Source organism: Scyliorhinus canicula, chromosome 9 (genome assembly GCF_902713615.1).
Source record: "Scyliorhinus canicula chromosome 9, sScyCan1.1, whole genome shotgun sequence".
Classification (NCBI taxonomy): domain Eukaryota; kingdom Metazoa; phylum Chordata; class Chondrichthyes; order Carcharhiniformes; family Scyliorhinidae; genus Scyliorhinus; species Scyliorhinus canicula.
In genome coordinates, this window is record NC_052154.1 from 24,558,087 (window position 1) to 24,579,535 (window position 21,449).

General features: G+C 44.0%; 1 protein-coding gene across 2 annotated transcripts in view; it reads right to left on the reverse strand.

The window, feature by feature from the left end:
* The window catches only part of LOC119971159 (c-Maf inducing protein), a 255,235-nt gene that overhangs the window by 60,142 nt on the left and 173,644 nt on the right, over window positions 1–21,449 (reverse strand). For both annotated transcript variants that reach the window (XM_038806355.1, XM_038806354.1), the window contains exons 4-7: window positions 18,567–18,728; window positions 18,183–18,224; window positions 15,197–15,259; window positions 14,436–14,516 (exon numbers count right to left, since the gene is read on the reverse strand). In XM_038806355.1, coding sequence (XP_038662283.1) covers window positions 14,436–14,516; window positions 15,197–15,259; window positions 18,183–18,224; window positions 18,567–18,728 — 348 coding nt within the window. The remainder of the gene's footprint in view (window positions 1–14,435; window positions 14,517–15,196; window positions 15,260–18,182; window positions 18,225–18,566; window positions 18,729–21,449) is intronic.

A 21,449-nucleotide genomic window follows, 5' to 3' on the forward strand; every position in this document is an offset into this window, starting at 1 on the left:
CAAGATAATTTGTGGCAGAGTTGCATGGCAGCCCAAGTAGCAGAACACTGAGGAAAATGCTTACATGATTTGAGGTGCCAAATCAGTAAAGCAGAAGTGGCCAATGAGATTAACAGATAATTCTGGCAACAGGTCTGGGGGAATCTGTAGAGATAGAAACAAAGGTTGGAATTTTCCAGTTCCGCTAATGCGAATGGAGATTTCAATGGCTCCCCAGCAGCAAGGTTGGGGGGGGGGGGGGGGGCTGTCAGGTCCACCAATTAGGCTCAGAATACAAAGTACATAGAGGTTGGCATCAGGTCATATAGTAACCTAGGGCGGCAGTGATTAGCACTGGGAAGACGACACTGAGGACCTGGGTTTGAATCCAGGCCCTGGGTCACTGTCCGTATGGCGTTTGCACATTCTCCCCGCGTGGGTTTCACCCCCACAATGTGCTGGTTAGATGGATTGTTCACGCCAAATTGCCCCTTAATTGAAAAAAAATAATTGGTACTCTAAACTTATTTTTAAAAAGCGGATTTTTCAAAATGTTTATAGTGTTAATGAAAAACAGATTTTGCAGATGAAAAAAGCATTAATGCCAAAGGTTCTTCCACTTTTAAGAAATGATCTTTTTCTTCATCACCTTCAGCATTGAAAATGGCATTGGCTGGAGTAGCACTAAACCATATAAGTGTGTTCCAAGTCCCATGTTATATAGCTGTCTCAATCAGGTCAGAAATAAGGATGTTTTAATTGGGTTCAAAGCTACCTGGAGAAGGAGGAGGAAATTCTTCCAGAGTTTCTGCTCCTTATTTCCACCCATTGGCCCCAGTGAGCACATGCATTACATTGAATATGTAGAGGTTTGAATTCGGTTCTGACATTTCCACAATTAAATAGACTAGTGATGTTCATTGTACAGGCTGAGGACAGCCACCTGTGAACTCATGTGCCAGGCAACCAAGGACCCATATCCCAGAATGTCTGCTCTTCTGCACAAGAGGAGCAAAACTGGAAGAACAATATTTTACACCCCACAATTGCCTCCATATCAGTCCAATGAAAAGATTTGTGTCAAACCGTCAAAAAGAAAATCAAGGTAAGAACCCAAGGATCCCGAAGTTCACAATGCAAAAGAGGAACAAATATGGGCGGTTTGGCCCAACTGAACCTACAATGCTACACTGGGCAGCCACAGCCGAGAGGGTGGAGGGATGGTTACTAGACCCCAGCATGGAATCGTGGGGGGGGGGGGGGAAGATGGAGGAGTCCTCCTGCAAGGGAATGGCTCTTCGGGCCCTCCCCATGGCAGCGCTCACTCCCCCCCTCCCCCTTGACGAATTACACATCCTGCCCAGTGTTCCATTGAAAACATGGAACCAAATGAGGAAACACGTCAGCCAAACCGAAATGTCCCCATGGCGCCCATCTGTGGCAACGACAAATTCCCTCCAGCCATGCTCGACGCCATCTTTAAAAATGGAGAGAGGGCAGGGTGGACGTTAGCAGTCAGGGTCTTTTACATAAGGGACAGACCCATGACCTTGGGCAAACTGACGGAAGACCTGGAACTACCGACAGGACAGGGACTTTGCCACCTTCAAATTAAACACTTTCTCCACAAGGAGACGGCAAGATACGCCAGGGCCCCAGAGACACATTACTGAGGAACTAATAAACATGGACAGTCAGGAGGGGAGGGGGAACTGTAGAAACATCTATGGACGGTTACTGGATAGGGTAAAAATACCACTGGACGGAGCCAGATGAAAATGGGAGGATGAACTGGGAACAGAAGTGGGTTAGGGACCCTGGAGTGAAGCACTGAGCAGTGCCAACTCCACCTCCTCGTGTGCTAGGCTAAGCCTCATGCAGTTCAAAGTGGTGCACAGAACCCAGATGAACAGGTTCTTCCCGGAGGTGGAGCATAAATGCGAACAGTGCCAGGGAGGCCCAGCCAACCACACCCACATATTCTGGGCCTGACTCAGACTTGTTGGGTTCTGGACAGCCTTCTCCGAGGCGATGTCCACGGTTGTGGGGGTGAGGATGGAGCTCTGTGTGAGAGTGGCAGTCTTCAGGGTATCAGGCCAGCCAGAACTACATATGGGGAAGAGGCCCGACACCCTGGTTTTTGCTGCCCTAATCGCCCACCGTAGAATCCTGCTTGTCTGGCGATCGGCAGCACCACCCACAGCTGCAGACTGGGCTGACCTGTCGGAATTTCTTCACCTGGAGAAGATGAAGTACGCCATCGAGGGTTGGATGAGGGCTTTCACAAAGCAGGTGGGAGGGGGGGTGGCATTCATCAGCCTGTTCCAAGGCCAATACCAACTATGAATAGTGGGGGGGAGGAGGAATTGAGTTTCGGAGCCATGAGGTCATGTTGCAGTTGTACAAAACTCTGGTGCGGCCGCATTTGGAGTATTGTGTGCAGTTCTGGTCGCCACATTATAGGAAGGATGTGGAAGCATTGGAAAGGGTACAGAGGAGATTTACAAGAATGTTGCCTGGTATGGAGAGAAGATCATATGAGGAAAGGCTGAAGGACTTGAGGCTGTTTTTGTTAGAGAGAAGAAGGTTAAGAGGGGACTTAATTGAGGCATACAAGATGATCAGAGGATTAGATAGAGTGGATATCGAGAGCCTTTTTCCTCGGATGGTGATGTCCAGCACGAGGGGACATAGCTTTAAATTGAGGGGAGATAGATATAGGACAGATGTCAGAGGTAGGTTCTTTACTCAGAGAGTAGTAAGGGCGTGGAATGTCCTGCCTGCAACAGTAGTGGACTCGCCAACACTAAACGCATTCAAATGGTCATTGGATAGGCATATGGACGATAAGGGAATAGTGTAGAGGGACTTTAGAAGGGTTTCACAGGACGGTGCAACATCGTGGGCCGAAGTGCCTGTACTGCGCTGTAATGTTCAATGTTCTATAACAAATAAGAGCACACACAATGGAAAGGAGCAGAGGGTGAAGGAGGGAACCCAAGGGAGTCACAGAACGAATCAAGGGGAGAAAAGGGAGGAGGAAAGTGGTCAGGAAGGCTCCCCCCGATCCCCACAAGGACAACAACTAAAAACACATGCAAAACTCTTTGTATTTCACAAGTGACTTTATATGTAAATATCACGTGATTGAGCAGTTACACTGTAAAAACTGGAAAATACCAATAAAATTTTTTTTTTTTTTAAATCAAGCTTTAACAGTCAAAGCCAACCAACTGCATTGTAAAGTATGGCTGAGCTAAGAGTAAAGACACATACACATGCTGATTTTTATGAAAACTCTTGGCAGAAAGGGCACCATTGTCATTAAGTTCATTTGAAAAGATATTTAGGTTGTACCTAGCAATATAGGGAAAACGCCATTAAGAGTTTAATGTTGCTCAAATGCATTGAAACAAAATGTCTGTCCCAGCAGAGTTCAAAATATATTAACCAGCATAAGTTTCAATTAGCATAAAACAATGTGCCATATAACTCATGGGAAATCAGTTGCATTCATTATAAAAATATTTGCAGTAAAATTAAGCCAAAACCCTCCTTAGTTTGTTAATATTTAATGATTATATCTCTAATGGTTCTGAAGTTCTTACTGATTGCAGTGACTGGTGGCTATTTATCAAATCAATGTGCCAAACAGACGATTGTCCAAGTTAACTATTAAGTATCAGAACAAATTATTCAAAGAAATAGATTTAGTTTCACTGAACAGTGCTTAAAGTTTGGTCTCTGAATCAACAAACCCTATACTAAATTATTTTGAAATAATTAGAGTTAATTCTCGTGTTAAAAATCACAGAAAATTCATAGAAGAGATTGAGACAAAAGCATCTACATCCTTTCAGTCTCTTGTTGAAAGAAGCTGCTCTTTGCCAATTTTTCCGAAGCTAAAAATCTTCGAGTAAACAGTCGGACAAAACCTTCTGGCAATCTTTCATTTTAAAATGCTATTTCATTTTAAAATGCTAAGCAGGAACTCGCATAGCCCTTCAACTGTGTGGCCATATATACTGTCACTCACAGAATATAATTACAGACAAAATGAAAAAAACCTGAAATTTGTCATTGCCTTCCAACTCAACTGAAGACAGATGTTTTTAACATAACAGATACTCGTCAGTAAAATTGTAACTCCAGCAAGCATCTTCTTGCCATAGCAAAGGAACCTGCTAGGTTCCTGCTACTACAACATGGATTCCCATTACCCCCAATATCCACAGACAGCCTGTGGCTTAAATTAAAATTCCATCTTCAGTGAACACAAAATCTGTCACTGTCTGTTAATAAGTTTCAATATGGTTAAATGCATAGTGTGTCATCGGCCATTGAAAAATGGTGGGGTAAATAGATAAAGAATTCACCCACTTTCTCTGTCTGTTAGCTTTGAGAAAGAGTCATTGGACTCGAAACGTTAGCTCTTTTCTCTCCCTACAGATGCTGCCAGACCTGCTGAGATTTTCCAGCATTTTCTCTTTCGTTTAAGAATTCACCCAATTCTGTTTTAGGGAAATATATCGCCTCAGTTCTGTCAATCATAAAACACAAATAAAGGTGATACGGGTGAAAGCACAGCCTCTGGTAGACTTTACTTTCAACTACAGGAAGAACCCAGACAAAGTACGAGGGACTTCAAGATGAATTGCATTCATTTCCGATTTTTGTAGATCATTAGGGTTTAAATCAAAGGATTTATCCAGTGAGACCTTAAACAAGTGTGCATATCATTGTCTCATCTTAAATCCGTTTATGTATTACAAATTAACAGATTAGGAGAATGTGAGCTCCATGCTAAATCAATGCTCACAATAGGAATAAAAGAAATTTGTTCTATTAACTGACACCTCATTTTGATGGCATTTTGTTTGCACATTACACTCATGCTAGTAGCCTAGATACGTAAATTCAACACAAGCCGCTTCTGCCGCTCATGAATATCGCTGCCAAATAGAAGTTGGCTTTGATTGGGAAACCTAAGCTCCAATTAAGCTTGGATTAAACAATGCAAACCCTGAAGCTCTTTTCAAACTAGGATCAACACTGCAGAGATAAATGGACTCAGTCGTACCTGGGATTACCAGTTCACACTATGGCTGATCTAGACCTACTTATTACAAAAAGGAGCTACACTAGTCGTCTGTTGTACTGAGGATTTGGAGCTTTGAACTTTGGTGAAATACCCATGTTTCAAATTTAAACCTTTCAGTCAGTGGGATCTCTGCCAGCTATGATCTTTTCGCAACAGCTGTAATCTTGTCTCAAAAGGGCCTGATTTCTATCTCCTGTTGACAGTGAGTTCAATCACCCAGAGGACCAAATGGCGGCGAGGGAATTGAAGTTTTGTTGAACGGAGTACTGAAGGTTACAAACTCCTCCCCAAACCTGGTTCTTAGAGCACTGCACGTGTGTTAGTCAATTCTTACCTTGTTCATGTCAGAAAGGCTGCCCAAGGTCCATACGAACATTACGAACAGGGGCAATTTACTTTGGCCAATCCACCTAACCTGCACATCTTCGGGTTCCGGGGGTGAGATCCACGCAGACACAGGGAGAATGTGCAAACTCCACACGGACAGTGACCCGGGGCCCGGATTGAACGCAGGTCCTCAGCGCCGTAGGCAGCAGTACTAACCACTGCGCCACCATTCCAACCCCCACCCACGAGCTCATGATGGAGATTTATGCACCCTCCCTGCCCAACACCAAAACCCTCATGGAAACCTGTTGGCTGGCAACTTGGCATAGGCCTCTCCCGCTGCTCGGTGGTGGCAGGGCGAGATCTAGGGATAGGGTGCAGGCGTGGGTTTAGGTAAGGTGCTCTTTCCAAGGACCGGTGCTGACTCAATGGGTCAAATGACCTCCTTCTGCACTGTAAATGCTATTATTCTGTGATAACCAGGTTTGAGGAGGAGTTTGTAAGTGTTTCCTTCAACAAAACTTTAAGGTGAGTTTTCTAATGATGAATTCATATGGCGTTTAATTAGCACCAGGAAAACAGAGTGTGTTGATCCTATCTAGGTTTGTAAGAGCATCTTCAATTAAAATATGATGGGCATTGATGCTTTGACTGAGTACCTACACCCTCCCCTGCTCCCCTTTAGTGTCAAGGTACAAGCTAAATTAACCCGTGTGAAGAAAGAGCAGGCTGGATTTTACGCTTCCCTGCTGGCAGGTTTTAAGGCAGGGGGACATGTTAAATCCAGCGGCCAGTCTTCCAAAATCCACTTGCCTGCCCGACACTAGTGCAATTTTACCAGTGGCTGAGGGGCATTGGGTGTCTACTGTGGAGACTATCAACCCTGTAACCCCACCTAACCTTTTGGACACTTAGGGCCAAGTTAGCATGGCCAATCCACCTAACCTGCACATCTTTGGGCTGTGTGAGGAAACCGGAGCACCCAGAGGAAACCCACGCAGACACGGGGAGGAAGTGCAAACTCCAAACAGTCACCGGATGCTGGAATTGAACCCAGGACCTGGAGTTATGAGGCAGCAGTGTTAACCACAGTGCCACCGTTCTTGGAGCACTGCACTTGTGCTAGTCAATTTTTATAGATAAATTTAGAGTACCCAATTCATTTTTCCAATTAAGGGGCAATTGAGCATGGCCAATCCACCTAGCCTGCACATCTTTGGGTTGTGGGGGCGAAACCCACGCAAACACGGGGAGAATGTGCAAACTCCACATGGACAGTGACCCAGAGCCGGGATCGAACCTGGGACCTTGGCGTCGTAAGGCAGCAATGCTAACCACTATGCCACCGTATTGCCCCTTTGTTAGTCAATTCTTACCATATTGGTGTCATAAAGGCTTTTAGCCCAGGCAGCGTTCACAACACTCAGACGCCTAAAAACCTCCATTCTTTGTGGGGATGGATTATTAAATTCAAAAATGCTGATATTTTTCAAGGCAAACCCCCAAAGTTAATGCCTGATCATCTCAATAATATTAGAGATTGAACGCATGAATGTCTGAACTCAACGTGACCAGTGTTAGGCCAAACCAAGTATTTGTCAATAGTCTTTGAACTCAAGGTAGGATTATTGCAAATGTGGCAGTGACAGTAAAGTGCCTATACATACAAGGCCATTCTTTGTAAAATGTGAGGAGATTGCCTATCAACTTCACAAGACTTTGCAAAATAAAAGTGTTCTTGACACTTGTGTAAGTTAACCTTCCTATACAGGCCTTACACATCAAAATCACATTTTTTTAGTGGAAGTGAGAATATCAAATGTATCAGTTCCCACACGAGTGCTTTTGCTTGAGGACCACAAGCATGACCAAATTATAATGATACGTGACTTCACAGCTTCTCTACATCTGCAATGTGGTTGGCTCCTTCTTTACTTGACTTTGAAATCCATAAGCTCATGCAATGTTGACTCGATGAAAATATGACAACACACAAGGAGTACTTTGATCACTTGCATGCACAAATTGTAAAACATTGAAAGGCCATCAGTGTTAACGAATGAAAATTACGGACGTATGATAACCCGATGTCTGAAACCAATAGGCAAGATCCAAACAATGATCATACCCATTCATAATTTATTCATATAAGTTTAGTCCTACATGTGCAAAGGCTGTGTTGGATGAACAGAAGTAGAGATAGAACTAGCTGCAGGAAAAACAAGTCCCATATGTAGTTGCATCATTAACTATGAACCCATTTAAGGGAGGTTAAGTTGTACGAAACTGCATATAGGGCTCCAACAGACTGTGCTCATTTTAGGATGTACGTTCATAACTGCAGGTGGGGGCAGCACGGTGGCCTAGTGGTTAGCACAGCTGCCTCACGGCGCTGAGGTCCCAGGTTCGATCCCGGCTCTGGGTCACTGTCCGTGTGGAGTTTGCACATTCTCCCCGTGTTTGCGTGGGTTTCGCCCCCACAACCCAAAGATGTGCAGAGTAGGTGGATTGGCCACGCTAAATTGCCCCTTAATTGGAAAAAATAATTGGTTAATCTAAAATTTAAAAAAAATAAAAAATTTTAAAAAAATAACTGCAGGTGGAATATTCTGACACAGAAAAAAATAGTAGAGGTTCAGGACATTTTTGCAGCCCTGCCCAAGAGGCATCTGCTGTTTGCATGCCCGGCAATCTTACCAGAAGCAGCCAATTATCAGGCTGCTTCTGCATTTGCCATTCAATTAAGGCCAACGGGCAGGACCGTGACGCGGTAGGCAGAATGAGAGGGTCTGCAGCAGCGAACAGCCGCTAACCCCCCCCCCCCCCCCCCCCCCCCCCCCCCCCCCAAGATGAATTTACATTGCTGAAGGAGGTTGTTGAACACGAGGGCACCTCAAAATGGAGGCAATATTGGGTGGCTGATGAGCATGTTTAAAAAATGACGGTCAAATGATTGTGGCTATGGCTATTTTGACCTTGCGGCTTTGTCACTGGTGGTTTGGCAGGAGGGTCTGGTAGCCCTCCGACATGCTGTCTGGAACCCACCATCAAGTAGTTGTCAAGCTCCAAACTCAAGAGTGGGCCCCATCCAACATCAGGGAAGTTCCATCGGCCTGGGATAATGGTCCTTGACTGGGGCCCTAATTGGAGTGATTGGTTACAAACTCCGTGAAGTGAATTCTCATGCCAGGCCACCCCTGGAGAAATTGCTCAGAGGCAGAACAGCATCGGGGACTTGTCCTGATGGGGTTTTGCGATACTTCCCCACCATCCCTCTCCCTCCAAAGGACCAGGAAGATTCCGCTCTCTGATTATTCCACAAGTTAATGTTTGTTAGGACAAGTGGAAAGGAACTATCTCCTCCTTAAAGAGGAAGAGAAAATGAATCATAAAAACAGGATTCAAGCTGCTTTCAGAGACATGGTTAAGATCAAAGGAGATGGATTACTTTCTAATCTTAATCAAGAACAAGAGTACACAGCACTGGAGATTTGCCGGGGGGGGGGGGGGGGGGGGGGGGGGAGGAAATAAAGCAACAGAATTTGTGGAGACAAAAGATTAAAGTACAGCAAAAACAAGCACCAATCATTGTTGGTCACATTGTTTAAGGGCTCGTACATTTTGACCGTGGTGACCGATTAACCAATCTAATCATTTTTGGAGCAATATGCAATTTCCTATTTGCGTTACTAAAAAAAAACTCCTGTTACTCAATAGCTGATTCTGAAGAAAAAGGAGTGGCCTTATACAAGTTGGCATGATGCCTTTGAATTCCTCTGTCCTCCTACCCCAACCCAGAAAAATAAATAAAGAGGAGCTTGTGTCCCAAGCCAAACCACAGTTTTATCTGATTCAAATCTATTTTAGAAGTATATGCTGTCCGCCTCAGAAAAGCCAGTGTTGACGTTTATGGATTCCTGTGTGGATTCTAGTGTTTTACTAAACATAAAGAGCATATTTGTTGAGCGTATTCAAAGCTGAGATCAATAGGTCAGGCAGGAGTGCGGAGTTGAGGTGGAAGACCAGTCAGGATCTAACTGGATGGTGGTGCTGGCTTGCATAGTTTATTCCTGCTCCTATTCTCATGTCCTTCACACTAAACAACAGCTTGTCAAGTGAATTCTCTCTGCGTACAAAGTGGAAATGTACACTGGTGATAAACCTGTTTTCAGCTGGATTAATAAAAATTCACCAGGACACCACTCTCAAATGCATTCTAACTGAAAGGAAAATGAAAATGATGATGTCTCATTGACTGCCTGACTGCGCTGGATCACACAAGATTTAACATTTGCGATTGTCCAAATGTATTTTACTGGAAATTTGCACACATATACATTGTACTTTTTTTTAAAAATTCATTCACACGATGTGGACATCACTGGTAAGGCCAGCATTTGTTGCCCACCCCTAAACTGAGTGTCTGACTAGGCCTGTTCAGAGTCAGCACATTGCTGGGCATGCAGAGTCATATGTAGGCCAGGCTGGGTGAGGATGGCAGATTTCATTTCTTAAATCACGTTATCATACCTGTTAATGACAATCTGATCTTGCTTTTTAATAAATTTAGAGTACCCAATTATTATTTTTTTCCAATTAAGGGGCAATTTACTGTGGCCAATCCACCTAACCTGCACATCTTTGGGTTGTGGGGGTGAAACCCACGCAGACACGGGGAGAATGTGCAAACTCCACACGGACAGTGACCCAGCGGCTGGGATTCAACCCCGGGTCCTCAGCGCCACAGTTCCAGTGCTATCCACTGCGCCACATGCCACCCTAATCTGGTCTTTTTTACTGCTGCCATTACCAGTGCTAGCTTTTTATTCCATTTTTATTGAATTAATTAACTGAATTCAAATCCCCCAGCTGCCATGGTGACAGAACTCAAATCTCCAGATCATAAGTCCAAACTGCTGGATAACTAGTCCAGTAACATAACTATTACCATTACCATAATTAGATTACTAGTCCAGTAACATAACTATTAGGAAACCTACATTACTGGCCCAGTAACATAACTATTACCATTAGCATAATTAGATTATTAGTCCAGAAACATAGCCATGACTAAACCTAGATTACTAGCCCAGTAACATAACTATTACACTACCATTTTAGCAATTCTGACCATTGTTGCAATGGCATCAAACAAAGTTTGGGGTCCGAGTGTATTGCTGGATATATGCCATGGCTTCTAGCCTCAGGCGCTGGCACTTTCCTGGCTACAGGATGTCGTATCACGTCCCTGAATTCACATCAATACTTTAAAGTTATCACTGTAGTACTATACTTAATCATACAAACCTATTCAAATGGACTCACACTTCAGCTGACATGAACTTTAGTCTTCGGACAGTCAGAAATATTTGCTGAATTTACTTTCTTTAAACAAAGGAAAATGTTTTTTCTTGTATAAACCCACTGAGAAAAGAGACTCAACAAATATCATAATTCCCACAAATATTGCAAACACTACTGAAAAAGAACAGCACTGTCAGTGTTCCTAAATTCCAGAACTTTGAAGGCAAATAACGTGGCAAAATTGATGCTACTATACCCATCTTCTAATGTGGGAATTCAATGTGAATTGCAATACTTTACATGGCATTTTTTACAGCTGCTAAACCTCTGCTACCCATTTTGCCACCAGTCCGGTGGAGCTCACGATAGAAAATTCATTTTTTCTATACCCAATTATTTTTTTTCCTAATTAAGGGGGCAATTTAGCGTGGCCAATCAACCTAACCTGCACATCTTTTGGTTATGGGGGTAAAACCCACGCAGACATGGGGAGAATGTACAAATTCCACACGGACAGTGACCCAGGGCTGGGATTCGAACCCGGGTCCTCAGCACTGCAGTCCCAGTGCTATCCACTGCGCCACGTGCTGCCCTGAAAATTCATTTTTTGACATTCAGAAGTACAGTATCAGTTCGGCGGAATAGAGACAAAATGGCATGATAGTGACATCCGCCTTTTAATTAGATCCACTTTCTCATTAACCATTCCTTAGTCATATTGGGAAACCTATACGAGTTGCTTTAGTGTCTGTACTGCATTTATCCCAACTGAAATGTAATGAAACCTTCCAAATTAACATGAATAGATACCCATTTTTTACACACATCTTTGAGCTGTTCAAGGCTGGAAATGAAATATTACCCTCCTTCATAAAAAGTTTGAACATCAATGATTTTACATCAAGCACAACATTGGCTAGATAATTAATAAAGAATCCACTGCACTGCCCAGCATTAGAACTCAAATCCATTCTCTGACAAGCACTCATTCTTTTGGCGCCTTCCCTTGACACTGTCAACAATAGGGCCAAATTATTAATGGTTTCCTTACTAGAGTTGTTTGTTCCAAGATTTAAGTTACACATGATCCTGGTTTTACATGGCCTCTTGAAACAGTATTGTTCTACGTTAATTAATGCAACTCGTGCAAAGAAACACAAAATCGCACCCATAAAACACACTAACTTTAATAGTAAATCCATTTTGAGATGTTCGACCCACAGTTAACATCAGGATTCCCTAATCCTACAATTTAATACGCTGCGGTCAAGCTATATCCAATTATGCAGGAAAGAGCAAATGAAACTCTTCCATTTCAATAAACATTCCTTCTTTTCAATGCCAAGGAAAATGAAACTGCAATTCCATCAGGGTATATTTTACTCTGGTCGTTGCCAAGCTATGAACCAACGGCTGTGCTACACTGCCAATAACAGCAGAAAAGAAAATTGGGAAATGTAATCCTTGGCCCCTTTAGCATGACTTTAATCTGTCTTGTCCACCTCCGTATATTCCACAAATCAAGATACTGACTTCGTCGCCAGCATTGTTACCCTTGTTTGACAATGATGAGCAAGGTTTTTAAAGTGTCCATTTTACTATCGTTTATGCCATAATCAAATTTGAAATAATAAACATATATAACTATTAAACTTTTTTTTATATAGCCACGAGAATCCCATTCTGACAGTGCTTCCTTTTTTACAGTTATTGTTGGGCACAGCACGTTGTTGCTATGTTTGAGCAAAGGAGCAGCTGCTGTCAGACAAAACAAAGTCCAAGGTCCAGCTGGTCTGCCTCCTCCCATTCTGATGGTTGCATGATATAACGATAATGCAGAGTTGTTGACCAACCATGGCAGTCAATCGCCATCTATTAGTCGACAGCAGGCCTCGGCATGAGGTGAGGAAATGGTGGAATGCCTTGGGCACCAACTGTCCTCTTCCTTCTAAGCAGCTACCCGGGTGTCCGTCTCAACCCACTCATTCACTGCAGCTCCAAATATGGATCGGTGTAGTTACAATTGCAACACATTGATTCCTTCTGTCATAGTTAATTATTTACAGTGTCCCAGGCTGCGCCTGCATGATTCCCCTTTCACTGACGACATTATCCTGCATATGAACATAAAACTTGGAGAACAGAATTTATTTCTTTGGCATGAAACAAGAACAAAGTTTCTGCTTTTGATTCCAATTTTCCCAATGTCCTCAGTTTGACTATTGTTGTATACATGATGTTTTTCTATTTAACTTTGCATATTGTTGCAATTTTTGAGTGCTGCATGTGAACCGGCTCTCTTTCTCTCCTTCTCCTTTGGGAGTGTCCCAAACCATTGCATTTTTGTTTTGCACTTATGTTATGACTCAGTGTATCTAAGTTAGGCTGATGGAGGCATGTCCAACCTTACAGCATCACATAGTGTCCAAGTTCAGCCAGAACATCAAATTAAAATTGAAAGAATGCCTTGAACTACGCAAAGTAAACTATGCCCTTCGTGACAAACATAAATTATGAAGCAAAAATTTACTAGGAATCGAATCCTTATAGGATTGCACAGCAGGTCTGGCTTCAGCAAAATTTACAAGTGCGCAAGTAAATTGCCCAAGTCACTTTTAAGGTTTTCCTAAATTGGTGAGAGGCTACATAAATTCACGCTAAGACCCGCCTAGTGACACGAGCCTTCCATAAATGACCATGAAACTGTTGGAATTGGTATAAAATCCTAAACAGTTCATTCAAGTTATTTAGGGAAGGAAACGTGTCATCTTTATCCAATCTGACCCATATGTGGTTCCAGTGCCACGTCAATAATGCTCGACCCTTGGGTCAGAATTCTCTCAGCTGCTTGGAGGCAGGGCTGGAAGCTAGGCTGCTGGGGAAATTTGCCAAGAGATGCACTGGGCCAGCTCCCAAACACTTTTGCATCTCCACGGATTTTTGCTGGGACCGCCATTGGGGCACTAATGCCGACCCGCCCAATTGAGAAGTTGGGTAGGTGATTAACCTTGAATTTTACCACGGCATTCCTCTTTTCCCCCAGATTCGACTAGGATGCCTACTATGTCCATGACTGAACAGCGCAAAGGAGGCGAGGGGATTGGTTGGGGGGGGGGGGGGGGGGGGGGGGGGCCTCCCATGTTACATCAGGTCTACGATCAATATCACTAACAAATGGGATGCCTGCTTACAAGTGTCTGCAGCAGAACCTCAGGCAGCCTGCTGCCAGTGAGCACGCTGTGACATAAGAGAATCAGCGCAGTCTCTTTCTCTTCGCCTCCCTCTTGCACCCCCAGTCACGGTAGCTGCACTCTCCACAACAGCTGCCAGCCAACTTCACATGGTGGCTCACGATTGGTCTTCCTCATCTCATCAGTCCCAGCTGGATGAGGAATGCGAAGGCAGCTGTTAACTCCCATAAGGTCGCGATACGATGCGCGCAATATAAATAGTTGTGCTGCAGCCAGAGGCCACTATCTTCGAGCCACAAGCCTTCGGCAATCCGTTTCTACCAAATTTGAGCAACTTGTTCTGTGGTAAATTAGAAGCGCGAATGATACGTGTTCTCTTCCAGCTGCTATCAGAGCACATGATGCATTGAAACGCATCTATTGTGTGGACAGTTCATATTAAAGAGGAATCCTAACATTTCGCTGTCAGGGCAGATAGTTTTAGCTCCGGAAAACACATGGGTGTCGATGATATAGATTAAATACAAACGTACCATATTGTGTTTGAGGATTCTCTGAACCACAGGCGTGAACACTTCGATGACGACCATCGATCGAGGCCTCTCTCTGCAGTGCTGCAAAATAAAACAGTTTGAAACTTCCACTACATGGGGCATATGATCAGAGAATCACCATCAAAAAGGAAAGCTAATTTGTCTATCGTTCCGCTGCTGGCTCATTGTAAAGCAACCCAATCTGTCCTATTCCGCTGCAAAGACTTCCTTCACACGTAGATATTCAATTCGCTTTTGAAAGTTACTATTGAATCTGCTTATTTTATCCGATTAGAAGAACTGGTCGTATTGAAACAAAATTCTCCTCATCTTAGCTCTGGCGCCTTTGCCAATTATTTTAAATCTGTGTCCTTTGTTTACTGATCCACCTCCTCTGAAAACCCTGCATAATTTTGAACAATCTCAATTAAACCTTCCTTTTCCTTTCTCTGCTCGACAGAGAACAACCCCAGATCCTCTGGTTTCTCCATACCGGGGCCTAAATCATTAATCTGATTTAAAGAGAATCCTTCAGATAGCACTTGATTAATAACAAAGATCAGTCACACTCGCGAAATGGTGGATATTTCCATATGATTTACCTTAATTGGCAGCTGCACCTGTACAAAGTATATTATGCGGCTTGGTTCCAAGTGATTGGCAGCAAATGTAAATTTGAATTGAACTGTGTTGCACAGAACTGTTCTAGCCTTCCTCCCAGCAAGCACGAGCATACATAAAGAATGACAAGAGATATGTACCTTGCAGAAAAACTCGCAGAGATCAGGAGGAGGGTGGTTGTTTTCTAGCAACGGTGCGATTGCCTGAAGGACAGAAAGACAACAATTCAAATTATTCCACATTCCCGCTTTTGGCAAATCAACTTATCCTTCTTCAAAATAGGTTTGTGAATGGTTTCCAAAGGAAAGTTTGAAGGAAAGCACTTTCTGTTCAATGTCATTCCCTCACCAACTCTCTCTTGTGATGCACTTAGATTTATTATCTTGTAATGATCCTCAACGGGCTCCCTTCTGGTAACAAAGGTTACAGTGATGGTCCACAAACATTCTTTTCCAGCTTTATATCCCAGTATTACCCCCACAATAAGTTGAACTCTGCAGCAAAGTCATCAAAGTAGATCACTGGCAATTCCTCCCTGAGATCTTCCTTCTGCCGAAGGGCTGGGTGGGACAAAGGCGAGCTCCTAGTAATAGGCCTTCCCCACCAATGTTCATTAGTAAACCAGGCAGGAGGTCTTGTGCCTCATTTGGTAGTTCCCCTGCCTCTGAACCGGGAGCTCCAGGTTCGAGTCCCAAGGCAGGTCTCGCTAGCCCAAACATGAAGCAGTTCAAACAGGTTGACAATTATTCTGCTAATCCTTGCAACACTTCCCCCGTGTTCCCCGAAGGGAAACCTGTGCGTGGGGAAGATACAAAAACAAACAAGTGAACCAGACGATAACAAGAACAGAAAATGCTGGAGAGACTCAGGAGGTCTGTGGAGAGAGACTCAAACGAGTTAACGTTTCGTGTCTCCAACAGGGCTCTTCATCGGGGCCCCGATCAGAAGTGAACCATGCTAGCTGATTGATCATCAGCTCTACTCTGAAGTACTGTAGGACCCGCCTGGCTCAAATAGATTCAGTGGCAGCTGACTCTCCTGAATGTAACCCAATTATGTTAGGCATCATGAACAGCCAGGTATGGGAGATAAATTTATCCAAGAATGTGGAGATGAACAGGGCAAATATTCCAGTTGGGTTGCTCACATTGCAGTTATCCAGTGACGCTGTCTACATGCCTGCATTGTAATAAATAATCCTTGTATTTATACTGAGACATCATGTTGAAACATCTCAAAGCACTTCATGCAGAGTTACTTTTGAAGGGCAGTGACTGTTATGCAGGCAAATGCAGCAGCCATTAAGTAACAGCAGTGTCCCATAAACAGCTTTGTAACTTTGCTGCAGAAGTCTGCACCTGTTATAGGAGTGAAAGTAATTAGCAAAAGATGTGAACACCATTCAAAATATAATTACTGCCTCACGACTCTCTTAATACCCCACTGCCTCAGTAATGATATCTTGTTCTTTTTTTTTACACTGGGTCCAGATTGAACCACAATTTGCTCCAAATAATCATTGAGAAGATTAAAGCAATTTGTCTTCGTCCCCGTCAATCAACTCTGTCCCTCACTACCAATTCTATCTCCTCCCCAGTTACTGTCGCAGACTGCACCAGACTACTTGTATCAATGGAATCCTGTTGACCCCAAGTTGAGCTTCTGAAATGATACACTCTCCTTCACAAACTGCCTATTTCCACCTCCAAACCATATCCACTTTCCACCCCTGCGTCAGCACATCTGCTACTGAAATCCTCACCACTGCCTTTGTTATCTCCTTACTCAACTATTCCAGTGTGCTCCTGGCTGGTATTCAATCTTGCACCTATCATAAATGTGAACTCATTGAAAGCTCTGCTAATCACATACTAGTCTGCTCCCCACTACCCCTATGGTCACTGGCCTACATTAGTTCCCGGTTCACCAATGCCTAAAATTTATAATTCTCATCCTTCTGTTCAAACGCCTCCATGGCCTCCCTGCTCCCGAATGTTGTAATGGTTCTATAACACTGTAGCTCTGCAACTCAGAAAACTTTCCTTCAACTCCAATGCAACACATTGTCCCTCTCCCGCCCCACCTTTGACCAGTTACTGGAGGCCAGGTAGGCTCCATAGATCAGTACAGCACATGTTCCTCCTTGAACTCTCCCTCTCCCTCCTTTAAAGGGTCTTCTTCAAATCTTAACCAAGTATTTAGTCACTCTTCTTATAATTGCTTTTTGTTTTGCTTTGGGTCGATTCTTGTCTGCTTACACTTTGCGAATGTTTTTTACATTAAAGGCACTGAGGAAAACATAAAACTATTGTTGGATGCAGCTAGATGAACATTGTGGCCTCCTTTGCAGTGACCAATAATGGCATAATGTGGTGCTTTAAAAATACTTTGAGTTTTGACTTGTGTTCTATAGACAGTAATATCTCTGAAAAATGCTGCTCCAGATAGATACAGCAAGAACAGCTGTCCCTGGACAATGTTTCATTTTGCCAAAGTATTGGAACATTGACAGAACCTCTGAATGTGGAGAAACAATTAGGATTAACTGGACATTCAACGTCTGCACTGGTTATCATGACGTATGTGATGATAAGTGAATACAATGAAGGGATATGACATGTACACTGAATCTTTCAAAAGGTCAAACTGGTCAACATTAACTTGAGGCTCCCACTTTCTCACGCTGCTCTGAAAGAGCCACACACGCAGTTTATTTTCATCTATTTGGCTGTAATTACTATATTAAATATTTGCACTTTTTCTCTGTTGACTACTGGCCAAAAGGTTACTATTGTAGTAAAGGCCGGGAGAAAGGAACAAATTCTATAGGTCAGTGATCCAGGCACGAAACTTCAGATGGGAGAGAGGATTGGTAAAGGGTGTTGAGGTCAGTGATATCAATCAGCGTCCTTATCACTAAAATAATAAGCAGACACTTGGCAAGTGCTGAGCAATGGCTGCATTGATCTCCCTGTCGAGATGGTTAATCTTTTTATCAAGTGAGGAATCTTGCTGCGAGTGCTAACTTGTAAAATTTGCCCCAAACCTGCAGCCTCATTAGAGAGTACTGCAGGTCCTATGCTTCATCTGCATAATGCACTGAACACCACTCATATACACACTTACCACAATAATATTTTCATGCTCCTGGGTAGTTAGTTTGAGGTTCTGGAAGGGTATGAAAGAGGAAAATGAAATTTTTCAAAAAAAGAGTAATAGCTGAATTATTATAACATTTATATTTTAAAAATAACATTGGCTATAGCCAACAAAAATTTTTTTTATTTAACTTAACCGGCTTTAGATTCTGGACAACACCAAATTGTGGTCCTTTAATGTCAATCAAGAGTTAATAAGATAGTCCACTTTCCATTGCATTTCAAAACTTTCAGCAAAATCAATACGTTCTAAGATGGGCGCCAGGAAACAGCTTAATTTGAATTGGAATGACATGTGCCGAAAAAAGGCCCATTTCAAAATCATCTTGCTTGACTTTTATTTGGTGCATACCTCTGAGAGAAGTTTGGAAACTATCTCCAGTGGTGCTTGGTGAATGGAATCATCCTGAAGTGGTGAGAATAGTGCCATGTCCACGAGAGTCCGAATCTCCTTCAACACAACCTCCCAGCGACTCGGGTTACTAAGTACCTTCTTGTACTTGTAAATCTTTTTCTAAAAGGAAAGAGGAAGAAGGAAACAAATATGAGCGAAGAAATGGAAAACACTTGAAACGTGAGATGACGGTCAAAGAAATTAGACCTCTAAAGATTTCTAATTAAATTTAGCCCGCCTGCACTATGGATTTAGTGACCACAGCCAAGTCCGAGGCGAGTGGATAACGAGATACCAGTTTTATTGCAAAGTCTATTACGCTCTCCTTGGGCTCCCCGTTCCTCAGTGGGGGAGCTTGTACTCAATGGGGCTCACGGAAGAGTTAGTGCTTTGACCCCCTTGGGTCTCATGCGGGCTATATCTGCACCCCCCCAGTCTTGCATTTAAATCTCCGATGTGTGGCATTGGGTATATGTTCAGCCTGGGAGCCCCCCAGTTTGTAGTCCATGCGGGAAGATGGATTCTCCGTCCCCGTGCTGGCCGTGATTTTGGCTTTGGGGTGCAGAGAATCCAGCTCCACAAATTACCTTTGGAAAGGTATCAGTTATAACAGACGGGTATCCCTCTATGACAGGAACACACCATGGGTGGGATTTTCCAATAATGGGGCTATGTCCCCACTCCAGCATCAAAACACGGGCATTTCACTCTGGATTTTCCTGAAGAAAGCCCAGAGTGATTCTCCTACCTGGAGGGGGCTAGCAGGGCCCCGGAGTGCTTCCTGCAGCTCTGGCTGTGGATACGGGGCCCTACACATCTGGTCGGGAGTCCGCGCATGCGCACGGCGGCGGCCCCGTGCGTCATGGCGGACTCACACCGTGGACCGGCCCCAAAAATATAGGCCCCCCCCTCCAAGGTGGCATGCACCCGCGGATCGGTGACCCCCGATCGTTAGCCTGACTCCGCAGCCACCACAGGCCTTTCCCAACAGGCAAAGCGTGGTTAGCACCATGCCATCAGAAACTCGGCCAGTTTTCAGCGGTGAATTGCGGGGTGGGGGCCTCTGTCAATTGCCCCCTACCCGCGTCACGTAGACCGCTCAGGCGTGATTTACAGCAATTCTCTGGGGACCAGAGAACCGCAGGAGCGGCGTCGGACCAGATTTCGGGGTTGACGCCAATTCTCTGCCCCTGTGCCGATCGTGATTTTGGCGCGGAGGTTCAGAGAATCCCGCCTCTCGCATTTGTAGCTTTGTTGAAAGCTTGTGTACCCAACATATTTGGTGTGCATTGCATTTTCACCAAGAAGTGGTCGGTAAGTTAATGGAAAAGGTCCTGAAGGATAGGATTTATGACCATTTGGAAAGATGCAGCTTAATCCGGGGTAGTCAATACGGATTTGTGAAGGGTAAGTCTTGATCACAAATTTGATTGAATTCTTTGAGCAGGTAATTAAATGTGTAGATGAAGGTAGAGCAGTTGATGTCATATACATGGATTTTAGTAAGGCTTTTGATAAGGTTCCCCATGGTCGGCTCATGAAGAAAGTAAGGAGGTGTGGGATAGAGGGAAATTTGGCCAATTGGATAAGTAACTGGCTATCACATAGAAGACAGAGGGTGGTGGATGGAAAATTTTCAGACTGGTGACCAATTACCAGCGGTGTACCACAGGGATCAGTGCTGGGTTCTCTGCTATTTGTGATTTTTATCAATGACTTGGAGGAGGGGGCTGAAGGATGGGCTAGTAAATTTGCTGATGACACCAAGCTTGGTGGAGTAGTGGATAAGGTGGAGGGCTGTTGTAGGCTGCAAAGAAACATTGATAGGATGCAGAGCTGGGCCGAAAAATGGCAGATGGAGTTTAACCCTGATAAGTGCGAGGTGATTCATTTTGGTAGAAAAAATTTGAATACGGATTACAGGGTCAACGGCAGGGTTCTGAGGAATGTGGAGGAACAGAGAGATCATGGGGTTCATTCCTAAGATCTCTGAAGGTTGCCGCTCATGTGGATAGAGCCTATAGTGAAGAAGGCCTATAGTGTGTTAGCGTTTACTAATAGGGGGCTTGAGTTTAAGAGCCGCAGGGTCATGCTGCAACTGTACATGACGCTGGTGAGACCACATTTGGAGTATTGCGTGCAGTTCTGGTCACCTCACTATAGGAAGGATGTGGAAGCATTGGAAAGGGTGCAAAGGAGATTTACCAGGATGCTGCCTGGTTTGCAGGATAGGTCTTATGAGGAAAGGTTGAGGGAGCTAGGGCTTTTCTCTTTGGAGTGGAGGAGGATGAGAGGCAACTTAATAGAGGTTTATAAGATGATGAGGGGGATAGATACAGTGGACGTTCAGAGACTATTTCCTCGGGTGGATGTAGCTGTTACAAGGGGGCATAACTATAAGGATGGGAGATACAGGAGGAATATCCGAGGTAGGTTCTTTACTCAGAGTGGTTAGGGTGTGGAATGGACTGCCTGCTGTGATAGTGGAGTCGGACACTTTAGGAACTTTCAAGCAGTTATTGGATAGGCACATGGAGCACACCAGAATGACAGGGAGTGGGATAGCTTGATCTTGGTTTCGGACAATGCTCGGCACAACATCGAGGGCCAAAGGGCCTGTTCTGTACTGTTCTGCTGTACTGTTCTATGTTCTACGTTCTAAGTGCTCTGTGCTAAACTTGACAAGGGAGACCGACTGAAAGCTAAAGTGATAGTTTTTTTGAAACTTCCTGCATGCTCACCCCCTGCATCACTATCAGTTCATGCAACTTGTGGACCAAATTGAAACAAAATATGGAGGCCTTGTCATGCACAGTGAAGTGTGCTGCTTGAGCCATAGCA